Here is a 15,414-nt window from a genome sequence, read left to right on the forward strand (position 1 = left end):
ATTCTAGAGCAAACAGGAATGGAGTGGGGAGACAGGGAGTAGCCGGTTGATGAGTAAAGTATGAGGTTATGAGAAGTCAGTAATTCAGTGAGGATGTCACTTATAAGAAGAGGGATATGAAGGATGTATTTAAATACGGAGACCAGAAAGTCCTTAGGGCTAGAGATGGCTGCATGGTCATGGTCATGGTCATGCAAAGATACCCAAAGTTGGAACTGCAGAGAGACAGAAGGCATCATGGGAATGAAGATACAGAAATGGAATACAAGGAAAGAGTGCCTCAGCCCCCTGACACTCCCAGAGCTCCCTGGGGTACTTGGTACACAGTGTGAAAACCTTGGGACCGGTATCCTCTTAGTGTCTACCAGCTTTGAACTTGAACACTCACATGAGTCTTCTTGGGGGAAAGCCTCTTGGAAACTGACTGCTACTCTATCTGTTTTATCTGTGGAAGGGGATGTAAAGAACAAAATTTTTCTGACACTTCAAGGGATATCCTGGTGAAGAAGGAAGATACATTAGAGAGTTCAGAAATCAGCAAGTAAGCCCAACAGCAAGGCAGAAAGGGTCCAGACAGGAAAACAGCCAGGTCATCCATGGGGTTTGTAGGGAACTATTACTGAAGACATTCTGCAGATGAAGTTCATTGAACTCTGGGACAAGCCTGAGTCTTCATCAGAACTGGTCATGAGTACCCATCTTCATGTCCAGCCCAAACTAAAACCTGTGAGGATGTGCCTGTGTGGACACTGGGGCCAGTGAAGAATCTGTGGACTACCCACAGTGGCTGTAGCTGTCATGGCTCCTGATGGAACCCACCCTGGGACCAGCAGAAAGGGGCTAACCTTGGTGGAATGCTTGCTTACCTATGAGGCACCATGCTGCACCATTAATTGTTGTCATCTTTTAGTCTCAACACACCTTCAGGGTGGTAAATGATAATCCTTATTTGAGTAGCAAGGAAGCCAAAGTACAAAGAGTATGTCATTCAAGATAACAGAGCAATGCCAAAATATGAACCCAAAACATCTGACTCTAAAATTTATACTGTTTTCAACACATCAAATCGGTTCCTGAGAGATCTTCAAATTAGTTTATTCTTCATTCAACAAATCTGTTTTTTTAAACACTTAGAAAATCTCCAGATATTTGAAAATCAGGCAACACATTTCTAAATAACAATTAAATTAGAAAATATTTTTAACTGAATGATAACAAAAAGAGACAAACCAAAGATCTGCAGCTGAAGCAGCACTCAAGAGGAAAATTTATAGTTCTAAGTGATATATAAGAAAAGAAAGTGTGCTGAAAAGTCAATGATCTAAGCTTCCATCTTCAGAAGGCGAATAAAGAAACTTATGGAAATTAGAAGGAATTTTTATATCCCTAATAATAAAGAGAAGAGTGAAAAACCAATTAAATAGAAAGAGAAAACAAAGCTAAAGTTTAGTTCTTTGAAAGAGTAATAAAAGTGATAAATCCCCAAGCAAGACTACTCAAGAAAAAAAGGGAAAAACAAATTGCCAATATCAGGAACAAATATATATTTTAACTGCCTATTATATATGTAAGACATTGAGCATGAGGAGAAAGAGGAGGAAAAAGAAAAAAAAAGTATGTTTTTGAAGCCACCCAGAAAAACCACAGTTCAGATTCTATTATATTTAATATAATCCAACATGCATTTATTGGAAGAGAACATAAAGCATGTCAGCTGGTATTACAGGCCTAGAAAGAGAGCACATATACTTTGGAGTCAGATAGAGCTGAGTTGAAATCCAGCCTCTACCTTGAACTAAATAAATGACTTTAGGCAAATTACATATCCTCTCTGAACTTCCATTTCTCATCTAACAAACAGGAGATAACAGTACCAACCTCATAGGACTATTGGAAGAGGGGGAGGTAAAGTACATGGGTAGTTTATATCCTACAGAATTCTTTTCCCAACATGACCCATAACCATGGCATTTATATTTAACTATTTGTAGAAAGGGTACAAAAATATATCCTGAGACAAGGTCACTCATTCAGAAATGTAAAATTTCTTCAAAACGTTTCTCTTAATAATCTACACCAATAAGAGAGGTTTGGTATGGTCACTCTCCACAGAAAGGATGCTACCAACATATAAACAACATAAAAGCACCTATGAAAATGAAAATGAAATAACTTAATATAAAATCTTCATTCTAATTTTATACCATAATTTTTTCATGAGTATTAGGAAATCAAAATAAAAAACTATGTCAATAATATAAGTTATTTTAAATCTTTGGGGGAAGTACTTCCAGCTCTAGTGTTGGCAGGATGACAGAAGATGCCCCCCAAGTCCTCAGCTTCCCAGCAGCATGTCTCCTGAGTCACGCATGCTGATGTATACAAGGCTCAAAGATCCAAAACGACCACGCTGATTGGCTCATAAGTTATATTTGCAGGATGAGTGCTCAGGATTTTTCACACACTGAAGAAGCCTGACAGGCCTATGACAAGAAAGAAAAAAGAGGTAAATCAATCAGCAGTGCAGTACATCTATGGTTCAATTCCCTAGTGCAAGGAGTCCTTCATTAGCAACAAAAGTATGCACGGACCACTCAGCATCCACACAGCTTCCTCTCCTGCAGTGACAACACAGAGAAAGGTCAAGTCTAGGAATGAACAACTTGAAGTATGGCCTAATTTGGTTTCATTTCACTTGTAAAATCATAGAAATAAATACTGAGAAGGGATGTTTGATGATAATGCGTGAAAATGAAAACAAATGTCTGGTTCTAACATGTCACACTTGCTATGAATGTCAGCTAATGATCAAGACATAGCAGAGGCAGTAGCCTGAGATGAGGGGCCTCCATATTTTTTGTTGGTGATTTGCTTTATCCTTTTCAGAAGCTTCCTGAGAGAGGGTTGAGCCACAGGGTCAGGGGCAAAAGAGAGGGTAGAGACTCTCTGGGGGAAGGCAGGTAGTCATCAGCAGGAAGACCACACATGTCCTTTGCACAGAACAAATCCTAGATAAGAATCTACCCAGTGAGTGACTCTCACTTTTATAAAAATGACATAAGAAAGCAACAGGATCCAATGGGAGTGGCTGGTCTATGGAGAAGTGTGGATAGTGAGGAATGTGGTTCATTAAACTGTAGCTGAATCTGATTTTGTTAAATGTGAGTCAAGAAAGAGAGAGATCCTTAGAAGCAGCTAACACTACTGCTGGGCTTCTGGGATGGCCCATCTTAGGCTTGTCTCAACCAACAATCATGACCAGCTGGGCACAGTGGCTCTAAGTGTAGAGTGACTCCATCCCTGTTAATATGGTGGCCTGGGATCACCTACATGAATACCTTCCAGGGGGGAAAAGTATCCTTTGTTTAAGGAGATCCTGCTATGGAAAAAAATCCTTCAAAGCCAATCAGAAATTTTGAAGTTATCTTTGCTTTATGTTAAATGAAGAGAACAGGAATATATTCCTTAATTAGTTTCTAATTAGGGGGAGTTCAATTTTGGAAAAGAAGCAGTAATTACGCTGTTAAGATGATCTCTCGGGCAGCTTGGGTGGCTCAGCGGTTTAGCACCACCTTCCACCCAGGGTGTGATCCTGGAGACCCGGAATCAAGTCCCATGTCAGGCTCCCTGCATGGAGCCTGCTTCTCCCTCTGCCTGTGTCTCTGCCTGTCTCTCTCTCTCTCTGTGTGTGTGTCTCTCATGAATAAATAAATAAAATGTTATAAAAAGGATTATCTCTCACCACAGATATATAAAAATATTCATATCCAATGTTCCAATAAAATGGACATACTTTGGATATGTTGGATAACACGTTGTTGGATAAAGTAGTATATTTTGAAGTAACATAGGGGAAGAAATACACCCTTTAGTTTTTTTGGGTTTTTTTTAAGATTTTATTTATTCATCATAGACATAGAGAGAGAGAGAGGCAGAGACACAGGCAGAGGGAGAAGCAGGCTCTATGCACCGGGAGCCTGACGTGGGACTCGATCCTGGGTCTCCAGAATCGCACCCTGGGCCAAAGGCAGCACTAAACCGCTGAGCCACCCAGGGATCCCCACCCTTTAGGTTTTTTAAAAATATGCTACAAGGAGCACTAACCAGAAAAAACATGCTGACATTTTTAAGGTCATCCAAAAAAGTATTGTTACTCTCTATTCATTCCGCTTGTGAGAACATATGTGAAGAAATTCTGTATATATTTCACCAGAAGTGTGACTGTGTGTATGGGAAAAAGGAAAAGGACTTGAAGGATATATAACTAAATGTTAATAGCATTTGTCTCTGGGTGGGATTCATATGGGGATAACAGCAGAATCAGTAGGAGGTCTAATCTACATAAGTGTATTTATACTCCTGTTTGCCAATCAAACAATCATACCAAAACAACTAGACAAAAGTTTGCTAAATTGGAAGGTATGCTTGCCATGGAGTGATTTCAACTTCAGCCTACATCGATACCCATGACACACACTTTAGGCTCCCCCGGGGACAAGCAGCCTTCTTGCAAAGCCACAGAAATCTTAAGATCCAACAAGGTGCCCTGAGGAATCAGTAATTTAAAGAATCATGCTGAATATATCACAACCTTATGGTTAGAGAAACTAGTGATTTCAAATAGGATCCTCAAGTTTAAGGACACTCGAGATGATGCTCAGAATGACAGGTGTTGGCTTACAAATCACTACCTTCCATGTGGGCCACTGTACAAGTCCAGATGGAACGTATGCTTTTACATTCTTCCCAGAGGGAGAACGAGTGAGCTCACCTGGAGCCTGCAGTCAGCGTGCATGAGGCTGACTGGTGGCCATTAATGCAAGAAAGGGGAATGATTAAAATGAGAATAAAAGGGGGGGGGGCGGTGTTGAGGGTTAGACCCATGTAGATTTCCCAATCCTCCCCTAGGTTTTTAGTGTTCTAGTTTCCCAACACGAGATATCTTTGAATAACTTAAACGGGTCAGATGTCTGCAATGCTTCTTTTAGAATTGTCCTTGCTCCTTTGTTCTGGTTGTTTTCCCATCTAACTGCAGTAGAAAGCTTGTGTTATTTTCTGGCAGTTTCCAGAGAGGAGCCAACTGACTGAGGGGGAATTCAGGTCATTTTGAGACAAAAGCCCTCAGTGAATATTCCTGGAATCTGTCCTTCTGCCTTTCCAATAGGGTCGGTGGGAGAAGGTGGTGAGAGAAGGATACAGGAAAAGGATTCTCGATTTCCAGCCTCTGCATTCCTTGAGAACATTTTTCTCTGCATCAATCTTATTCTAAGCAATCACTTATGAGCAAATCTCCAAAGATGCTTCTAGCAAGGAGTCCCTGCCACAACTACTTAAAAATGAGTCAGGGTCCCAGTTTGGATAACAGTTGCAGATGACTTTAAAAATATATACTATCTGTAATTTTAAATGTTTCCTCTGGTAAACATGGATTACTGATTAAAAAAATTAAGATTTTACATTTTCTAATTTATAAAAGATAAAGTTTGGTAGATATCTACATGGCAACATCTCAAGTGTTAGGCATCTATACTGAGACCCAACTAAAGAAACTTCGCATGTAAGATATTGCCATGTTACAAGGATTTTATAAATCCTTTGCATTTGACAAAACGTGCTTCTGCTCCTCTGAAAGCCAGCAGGTTTGCAAGCCCTTAGGTAGGAAACCAGGAAATACATTCTCAAAAGCTGAGTCAGTTCAGAGCAAAATCAATGATTGGGGCATGTGGAGAAGAAAGGAAGAGGAAGATGGGGGAAAGGTGGCCAGTGAAGGCAATGGGCTGGAAATAATTTATAGGCTGGGCCAGGAGGAAGAATGTTCACTATAGGTCACCATCTGGTATCACCATCAGGACCCAAGAGGGATTCCCACAACCCTCCTGGCTCAGCCGAGGCCAAGGAGAGGAAAAATACCTATAGATGGCCAGAGAGCCATTTCTTTTCCAAGAAACCAATTACCTGTAGTTATTCTGGCAGATAAATATAATATTCCTTGTCTTGAGAATCTGTTTCAGATTATTCACGGAGGAACTTGAGCATGAGTCACTGGGAAAGAAAGACAAAATAGCCAAGTGATAAGGTTCTCACAAACATTTCCTGATCTCAGTGTCTTCTAGGTAGCAAGCCCTGGGCCAGGCCCTGGGATAAAGTGGAGCAGAAGTTATTTTTAAGTGCTCACAGGGCAGCTGGGGAGCTGAAGGTGTGGACTACCTAGATACTTATTGTGGATATGAAGTTGAGGGGTTGTTGGGATGGACTGAATGTCCAGGGAGGCCCCAATCATTTTCTGAGTCACTGTTCTCAATGCATTCTTGTGACTGTGGCTTCTTCCATGAACAAATTCCAAAAATAACCCCGAGGATATATACGCACAAAGCAGGAGCATATACCTGGGGACACTTTCGATGTTATGCATCACCCAGGCCTTTAGAGTATGAACCTTCTCTGGATGCAAATTAAAGACTTCCACACGTCCAAAAGTGCTACAATAGAAGAAGCAGAGAACATTGTTAACCCTAAACTGAATTGTTCAGCCATCTACAGGCCTTGTCAAGAGCCAGCTGTCAGGGAACCACTGGTTAGAACCTACCCTTTGGGATGGACCAGTGGTTTACACTAGAAACAGCCCATCTCATTCAGTGTGACCATTATGGAATAAGATTCTCAAAATAAGATTCTTAATCAGTACTTTGATGATGATTCTTTAAATACTTCTGGTTCAAAGAGGGAGCCTTGCACCAACAGAATGAGCATCTCCTGGGAGCTAGCTGGACCTGCAGAATCTAAGCCCACAGCACCTGCTGAACCAGAATCTGCAGCCGAACCATCCCCAGATGACCCACACTCAGTGAGGTTTGAGATGCACTGCCCCGAGAGCCCCTGATGCCCTGCTCTGACTCCAGCCCTAGACTCCTCCCCATTGGTCTCTGACAGCTGCCATTCCCATTGCAAGTACTTTGATCCTGAATATCAGATTATAAAATCATGGAATGTTGACACTTTCACCCAAAAGCCAGCAAGCTTGAGGTCAGAAGAAGACAAAAAGGACAAATGCTTCCTTGCAGAATTAGATACTAAAACAGAAGAAAAGGAAAATTAATATGGGGTATCCAGAGTGCTTGGAGCACATTGGTGTCTGCCTCTCTTCTCAGTCTAGCCTGATGCAGGAAAAGACTAGAGAACAAAGGCTAGAAAAGTATCCAATGTGGTAAAAACTGTAAATAGAGAAGGTCAGAGAAGGAGGGCATTGGTGTGGCCAGGTGCTGCTCTGTGGATTTCAATGTAGATTAACAACTGATAGTCACTGAGTCCTCTCTCTGTTGAGAGGCACAGAGCTCAGCACTTGCCATACATTATCTCATTCATTATTGAAGACCACTGTCATGCATGGTCTTCAAACTACCACCACCACTTCTTCTGGTACATACTACAGGGCTCCCAGAGGTTAGGTGCCCAGCCTATGGTCACACAGGTAATAAGTAATGACAGGAGCCCCTGCTTTTAACCACTACAATAAATTATGGCCAACACCCAGAAAGAGATAGTGAAGGCCAAGAGCCCAGCACAGTAGTGATTTCACTGCACACTCTTCACGAGGAACAGAGGAATCAGGCCAGATCTTCAGATGGTAAGGATTAAACAGATGGGAGTGAGAGGGGAGCCCGGGAAGGGGAACAGCATGAACAAAGGTGGAAGTCTGGAGAACTCAGAAAATTATACCGGGCCTTGAAAAGCTAAGAGGAGGACCCAGACACAGTACAAGGGCCATTGGGCCATTTAGAGGATTTTACACAAAGGAGACATCAGACAAAAGCATTGACTTAGACAAATCTATCCATAGACAACAAACATTTTACCTTTTTAGGCCAAATCTTCAGTACTGACTTAACCATGAAAAAGCATATTCTCCAAGGGGTGAAATATTTAGGAGGAGGCTGTACTAACACTTGTAAATAGGATGTAAAGAAAAGAGTACCTTTTCTCATCAAAGGTGTTACTGATGGACCCATTGAGCACCACATGGACCACACCACAGGCATCTTCTGCAAACTTAAAAGAAAAAAAAAAAAAAAGCCCACCATTCCTCAGCATGCAAATTTAATTTCCATACCCCAGCAGCTCCTTCCAAAACAATTCTTAGTATCAGCCTGTTAAGGAGGGCTGTATGGTTCTTGCTCCTGAATGCCAGGTGTATGTAATTTGCATCCTAAGCCACTGGCAGGATTATGCTTCATATGAGAATTCCGAAAGTGGTTGTTCCAATCTGTGTTTGAACAATGAAGGTCAACATCATTGTTCACAGGGTTGCTAAATTGATGATTCAGGAGCTGGAAGTTCAAGGAGTAGGAGAAACATTGCTGGAGGAGGAAGATCAAAGTGCTTTCTTAGTGCCATGCAGTATAGACACTGCACATATCATTCAGCGGGAGCAGGGTGGACACTATAAGGCTAAGGGAAAAGGGGACAGGAAGAAAGGAGAAACTGAGAGAAGGCCTGTATAGGTAACAAAGGGAAACAGGGAATGAATGAATGAATGAATGAACGAATGAATGAATTACTGAGCAAGAAGTTTTATTTCTTCATGCAATGAACATTCAGCTGCAATCTTTGCTAGGTGCTGGGAAAAACAAAATGAACAAAGCAAAGCAATCTACAAGTCCCACCAAAAGGCCCCACCCAGATCCCTGGGAGCAGCTCAGGCTCACTTCTACATAGTATTCTAAAGATGAGCTCATTGTGGGTTTAGTCGTCACCACTGAGTGCTCTTTGAGGGCTGGGATCATGGTTGTCCCATCTGTCACCACAGCCCTAGAGCCCTGGAGCCGGTGCATGGCACAAAGAGGGCAGAGGGAAAAGAGGGAAGGAGGAAGGAGGGGAAGAGGAACAAGAAGTTTAAATAATCATCAGTGATGGAGATTAGGAAAGAAATAGAAAAAGCATGGCAGAGGGCAACAAAGGCGAGGTCCTGCTGGACATACAGGATCTCACCCAGGAAAGGCTGAGGCAGGTGCAAACAGAAAGGCCTAGAGGTTTGAGAAAACAGTCTTTTTGGTGAAAACCTCAGTGGATACAGAAGTTGGGTAAGAAAACAAGTTCACAGAGGGCTATGAATGCTTGGCCAAGGAATCTGGCCTTTATTCCCACTGAACAATTTGAAACCGAATTATAAGACTCTAGTGCAGCTTCTCTCTTTCCGCTGGAGGTGATGAAGAGAGGACAGAGGCCCGATTACTACCAATAACAAGTGCTAAGTCAACAGAGTGCTTCCAGAGGGCCAAGTGCTGAGTCTGACATCTATGACTCTCCAGAGCCCCCATGAAATAAGCATTGAGTCGTTTTGCCCCCAAGGTCACACCACTTGGAAGCAAGGAGGTGAAATGGGGATTCAAACCCCAAGCAGCTCTGCCTCTCTTGTCAGGAAAAGGACCTCCCCTGATAAAACGAGGTTGTCTTGGTACATCTGTGAGCATTTAGCTAAAATAAAGCTGCAGCCCCAGGGTAGCTCACAATGGTAAAGGGCATCTTTGATCACCTTCACCACTGGGCTCCTAGCTTCAAGTTGTTGACTGACACAGATGAAATGTGTCACATAGAAAAGTTGTTTGCAATAACACTGCCCCAAAACATATCGGAGAGTGAGAAAATAAATAGGAGCCTTTCTCAGAAACAGCAAGCAAGCAAGCAAACAACAACAAATTATACAGTGCCTCTGTATAATTACACAGCACTTAGTATTCAACATATTTGTTACTCAACATATTTGTTAAAGGACTGCATTCTGAGTTAGTTAATGGGGTAGTGGTATCTTGTTTAAACATGGCAGTAACCCCATGGGATAAGCATTTTTTTTTTTTTTAAGACTTATTGATTTGAGAGAGAGAGAGAGAATGGGGTTGGAGGTAGAGGGAGAGATTCTTCAAGGAGATTCCCTGCCAAGCAGGAAACCCAGCTTAGGAATTGATCTCACGACCCATGAGATCATGACGTGAGCTGAAACCAAGAGTCACTCAGCTGACTGCACCACTACTCATTAGCTCGTTGACCTTGGATGAGTCACTTAACGTCTGAGTTTTTGCACCTGCCCACAGCACGTACTGTGAGAACTAACTGGGGTGACATGGGTATGGGACCTGGCCAGGGACTTGTCATGAATATGCACTTAGAAAATGTGAGTTTCACTTGCCCTGGCTCCTCGGATGGCTAGACTCAATTCTGGAGAATTATAAATAGTGTCGTTTTACTTTCTCCCTGGTTTTCTCTCCTCCAGTTCTTTCTTTTTCCTTTCTTTCCCTTTTTTTTGCTTAGTCCATTTGCAAAGAAGCAACTTATGAGGAAAATAAATGTGCACCGAGGCAGATTAGAGTCAAGTCAGAAATAGAGAGCAATGGGGAGGGGTGATGTAAGTAATTGCCAGCAGGAATTCTGGAACTGGAGTCAGACAATTTGGGATAAACTCCCAGATCTGCCGCTTACTGTGTATGTTTAGTAGGCTGTGTATTTACCTGCACCTCCATTCTGTCATCTGTAAAATGGGTATGAGACACATGGTACCCAATTGATAGGATTCTTGTGAGGATGAAAGCTTTTAATCCATGTAAAGACATGCCTATACCTAGCACACAGTAAGCAGTCTACAAATGTTGATTATTCAGACTGTTTCAGGAATCTAAGTTAGGCCAATGCTTAGATGAGAGGATTAAACCAAGCTGGAGGTTCCTGGCAACCAAAGCCAAAACATGGGTAAGAGCTGGGATTCGCCAACTACAGCCCAGCAACCCTCCATGAATGCTCTAAAATTATATGTGAAAATTTTCTGGTATGTGCTTAAGGATATTATTCTCAAGAAAGAATCCTAAACATTTTTTTTTTCCTAAACGGATCTGTGATTCAAAAAGAATTAAAACCAACCATTGACTGAATGACCTCTTAAGTTCTTTGGTCTCCAAAATTCTAAAATTTCCCTTTTGGTACTCACCCTTTTGGACACTGTGTTCCAGAATACGGAAACAGAGTTATTGCTGCAGTCTTCCCTCCAGTGTGGACAAGATTGATAGTTCATTTCTAAAAGGCATAGTTTACAGAAAATAATTAAAGTAGAAAGGAAAGGGTATAATTAAGCTCTGTTTTTCCTGGGCTATTCGATCACAGTGGAGCCATATTCCAATAGCATCCCTGCCAGGATGGAGGATGGAAAATGGACTCATCTCGACCCAATTTAACTAAAGGCCCCCTGAATCCCTTCCAAGTCCTTACCTTACCCTCCAAATTCCTGACAGGAACACAGTGACCAGCTTTGAGTCATCGTTCTGGAAAATTACAGCAAAAGTTCATCTGGCAGAGACGAGCCCTCAACAATATCTCCTTGTCCAGGAAAAACTAGAGATAAAACTAAGGGCCTCAGGAGCCTCCCTTGCCAGCTACTCCTCTGCTTCCTGCCAATTCTCAGCTGTCAATTCTTGTTGACAGCTTTCCTCCCCGACCTGCCTCAGTCCCCACATGCACAGGCTCAGAGAGCCTCGGAGTCCTACTACACTCACTCGCCCCAGCCGGTGAGATATAGCAGGTGCAGGGCACGAATGCATCGTTTCTGTGGTACTTCTCCCAAACATATCTGTCTAATACACAAAAATTTTTTAGATTATCTTTTGAGATATAACTAACAAATAAAATTGTGACATATTTAAAGTATACAATGTGAGGCTTATATAGAGAGAGACATCATGTAAAGATTCCCCCACATGAAGTTAATTTAACAGATTTATCACTTTCCCTACTGATCTTTTTGTGTGTATGAGAGAACATTTGAGTTCTACTCCCTTAGCAAATTTCAATTATATAATACAGCACTAGCAACTATAATCCCCATGCCAGAATCTCAGAATTTATTCATCTTATAACTGAAAGTTTGTACCCTTTTTCCAACCTCTCATTCCCACACCTCTCAGTCCCTGGCAATCACTTTTCTCTCAATTTCTGAGTCTGACTTTTTTTTTTTTTTTTTTTTTTTAAGATTCCACATATAAGTGATACCATGTAGTACTTGTCTTCTCTGTCTGGTTTATTTCACTTTGCACAATGCCCTCAGATTTATTCCATTGTGTGTGTATATATGTATGTGTGTGTGTGTATGCATGTGTACCTACTTTTTTTTTTCTTTTTTTATCCATTGCACTTGACTACACAAACATCGAGTATTAGGTCCTAGGGATAAAGAGATGAATCAGATAGAAGCCCTGCTTTCAAAGACTACATGATCTAGTACAATCAAATAAATTAGAGAATGATCAACATGGGTTGATGGGGGTGGTATTCAGCACCTTTCGGGAAGGCTGATGTTCCACTTGGTTTTGCAGGATGAATAGTCTTCAGATAGATAAGGTAGGGAAAGGTGCTCCAGGCAGAGAGGGCACAAGCAAAGATACCACAGGTTTAGATCAGTATCACCCGAGCCAAAAGGATGAGAAGGGCATAGGAAAAGCAAAGGGCAAGTCATGCTAAGGAGTTTAGACTTTATCTTGGAGACAAAATTTAGGTTGTAGGTAAAGACAGAAGCAATCCCACTGTAGTGGCCGGATGGAGGCCAACCCAGAGTGGTAAGGAGGGAGCAGTAAGAATCTTACAACAGCCCCCACAAGAGAGCAGGGTGTTCATGTGCTGGACTCAGGCAGTGGTAACAGAGTTAGAAAAGGTAAACAGGGGACACCTGGGTGGCTCAGTGGTTGAGTGTCTGCCTTCGGCTCAGGTCGTGATCCTGGGTCCTGGGATTGAGTCCCACATTGAGCTCCCCACAGGGAGCCTGCTTCTCCCTCTGCCTGTGTCATTGCCTCTCTCTGTGTGTCTCTCATGAATAAGTAAATAAATCCTTAAAGAAAAAGTAAATAGATTATGTTGGTGACTCTGAGGCAGAATCTGAGAACATCATACTTCACTTCTGGATCATTGAGCAGGTAGAACAGGTGCATAAAGAGAAGTCCTAGAACTTTCTCATATTTCCTCTGTGGGTATGTGTACAGCTGACCCTAGAGAAGCAACTGTCTTTCTACTTCTTCCTTGTTATGAGTTGAATTTTGTTCCTTCAAAAGATATGGTAAAGTCTTAACCCTTGGTACCTGGGAATGTGACCTTATTTTGGAAAAAGGGTCTTTGCTGATATAAGCAATGAAGATGGGGTCATTAGTGTGAGTGAGTCCTAACCCAATATGAGTGGTGTCCTTTTCAGAAGAGGAAGTATGGTCACAAAGATAGACATGCACAAAGTGAGGGATACTCTGAAGACAACCATGTGAAGAGGCAGGGTTTGGAGTGATGCGTCAAGCCAAGGAGCACCAAGAGTTGCAGCAAACACCAGAAGCTAGAAGAGGCAAAACATTCTCCCCTAGAGCATTTGGAGAGAGTACAGCCCAGCTGACACCTTGACCTCAGACTTCTAGCTTCTAGAACTTGAGAAAATAAATTTCCAATGTCTGTGGTACTTTTTTACAGCAGCCACTGGAAACTATACACTTAGAGTCCACAGACATGTACTTGACTGCCAGTGGCATGGAAAAAAGTTCTAGATCAGAAACCCTTCCCAAGATGAGGAAGTAATTCTGGGAGTTTTTATAATAATTAAATGCTAAAAACAAAATCACACAAATAAAAAATATTTCCATGCATAGATGTAAATAATTACTGCACAGTCCAAAGATGTATTCGAATCATCTCCCAACAGAGGCCAGAATCTTGACTATGATGGAATGAACATACATTTTGTGAGGTGCTGCAAAGGTGCTACCATTTATAGGTTTTCAAGAACATAAATTTCCTGCTGTCTGACATTATATAAACAGACCATTTAATAAAATTTTAAGGTCACAGCTAAAAAGGAAGGAGGGAAATTTTACAACAAAGAGAAATTAAATTAAATACATTAAAAAAGGAAGAATAAGAAGTTTTTAAAAAAGAGATCAATAGGTCATAAAAATTTAAACTTCCAGGGGCACATCGCTGACTTAGTCAGTAGAGCATGTGACCCTTAATCTCCAGGCTAGGAGGTCAAGTCCACATTTGGCATGGAGCATACTTAGAATAAAAATTTTAATTAAAAAAATTAAAACATTCATAGTAAAACAAATACCAACTTAAAACTAAGTTATAAAATAATGTGGACACCAGAATATATAACAATTAAAATATAAATATCAGGAAATACAGTAAATAAAATAGGGAGAAAAGGTTAAAATAAATAAAAACTGAGGCCAAAAACAAAAAAATGAAGTCAATAAAATAACCTATACAGGTTTCAAGTGAAAAGTGAGCAAAAACAAAGAACTCTAAAATATAAATAGATAAGAATTTGATTTTTTATTTTATATATCTCCATTTTATTCAAAGAAAGAATTGAGGTGGTAAATTGAAAAGTAAAGTCAAAAGAGAGAAGTTTTCATGGTAAACAAATGTAAAACCTAAAAGAATTCAATGAATGATCAAGAAAAGCTGACTTGCAAAATGGGAAATTCAAACTGGAAAGCAGGAAGCATAGCAACAGGTACAAAACTTAGGGGCTCCTGGCTGTCTCAGTTAGTAGAGTATTTGACTCTTTTTTTTTTTAGATTTTATTTTATTTATTTATTTATTTAAGAAAGCACAAACAGGGGGAGCAGCAAGCAGAGGGAGAGGGAGAAGCAGGCTCCCCACTGAGCAGGAAGCCCAATATGAGGCTTACTATCATGACCCTAAGATCACGACCTGACCCAAAACCAAGAGTTGGTCATTCAAACAATGGGGCCAACCAGGTGCCCCAATATGGCTGTATTTCTATTTACTAATTCTTAATGAATAAAGCAAAGTTGCAGAATAGTATGTGTACCTTTTAATATATGTATTTATGTGAACATAGGGCCATGCATGGAAGGTTTCATTCAGAATTGTTGACAACAGTCCCCCTTTGAGAAATGAAATGGAAACCGAGGAGCGGGGAAGGTGTAGGGTGACCTTCACCTTTTACTTTTATACATTTCTGTAACATGCAAGTGCTTTGCAAATAAGCATGCATCATTTTTGTAATTGAAATAATGTAAGCCTGGGATGAAGAAGCTACTATAATAAGTTTTTTACAACAGCCAAAAGCAAGGTGCCTGAGTGGCTCAGTTGGTTAAGTGACTGACTCTTGATTTCAACTCAGGTCATGACCTCAGGGTCCTGGGATTGAGCCCTGCCTTGGGCTCCACGCTTAGCAGGTAGTCTACCTGAGAGTTCTCTCACTCTCTCTCTGCCCCTCCCCCCACTCATGCTCTCTCTCTCCCTCAAATAAATAAATCTTAAAAAAAAAAAAAAAACAGCCAAAAGCAGTAAGAATAAAACAATATAAAGTAAAAATATGCACAATATAAATAGAAAGAAAGGAAAAAAGAACCCCTGGGGTCCAGGGATCAAGTC

General features: G+C 41.1%; 1 protein-coding gene across 1 annotated transcript in view; it reads right to left on the reverse strand.

Moving 5' to 3' along the window:
- Positions 1 to 1,074: 1,074 nt before the first annotated feature.
- Positions 1,075 to 15,414, reverse strand: part of CD38 (CD38 molecule) — a 48,280-nt gene continuing 33,940 nt past the window's right edge. Inside the window, exons 4-8 of the mRNA XM_072805231.1 lie at positions 10,973 to 11,058; positions 7,973 to 8,046; positions 6,387 to 6,479; positions 5,956 to 6,042; positions 1,075 to 2,483 (exon numbers count right to left, since the gene is read on the reverse strand). Coding sequence (XP_072661332.1) covers positions 2,420 to 2,483; positions 5,956 to 6,042; positions 6,387 to 6,479; positions 7,973 to 8,046; positions 10,973 to 11,058 — 404 coding nt within the window. The 3' untranslated portion in view covers positions 1,075 to 2,419. The remainder of the gene's footprint in view (positions 2,484 to 5,955; positions 6,043 to 6,386; positions 6,480 to 7,972; positions 8,047 to 10,972; positions 11,059 to 15,414) is intronic.

This window comes from Canis lupus, chromosome 2 (genome assembly GCF_048164855.1).
Source record: "Canis lupus baileyi chromosome 2, mCanLup2.hap1, whole genome shotgun sequence".
NCBI classification, from domain to species: domain Eukaryota; kingdom Metazoa; phylum Chordata; class Mammalia; order Carnivora; family Canidae; genus Canis; species Canis lupus.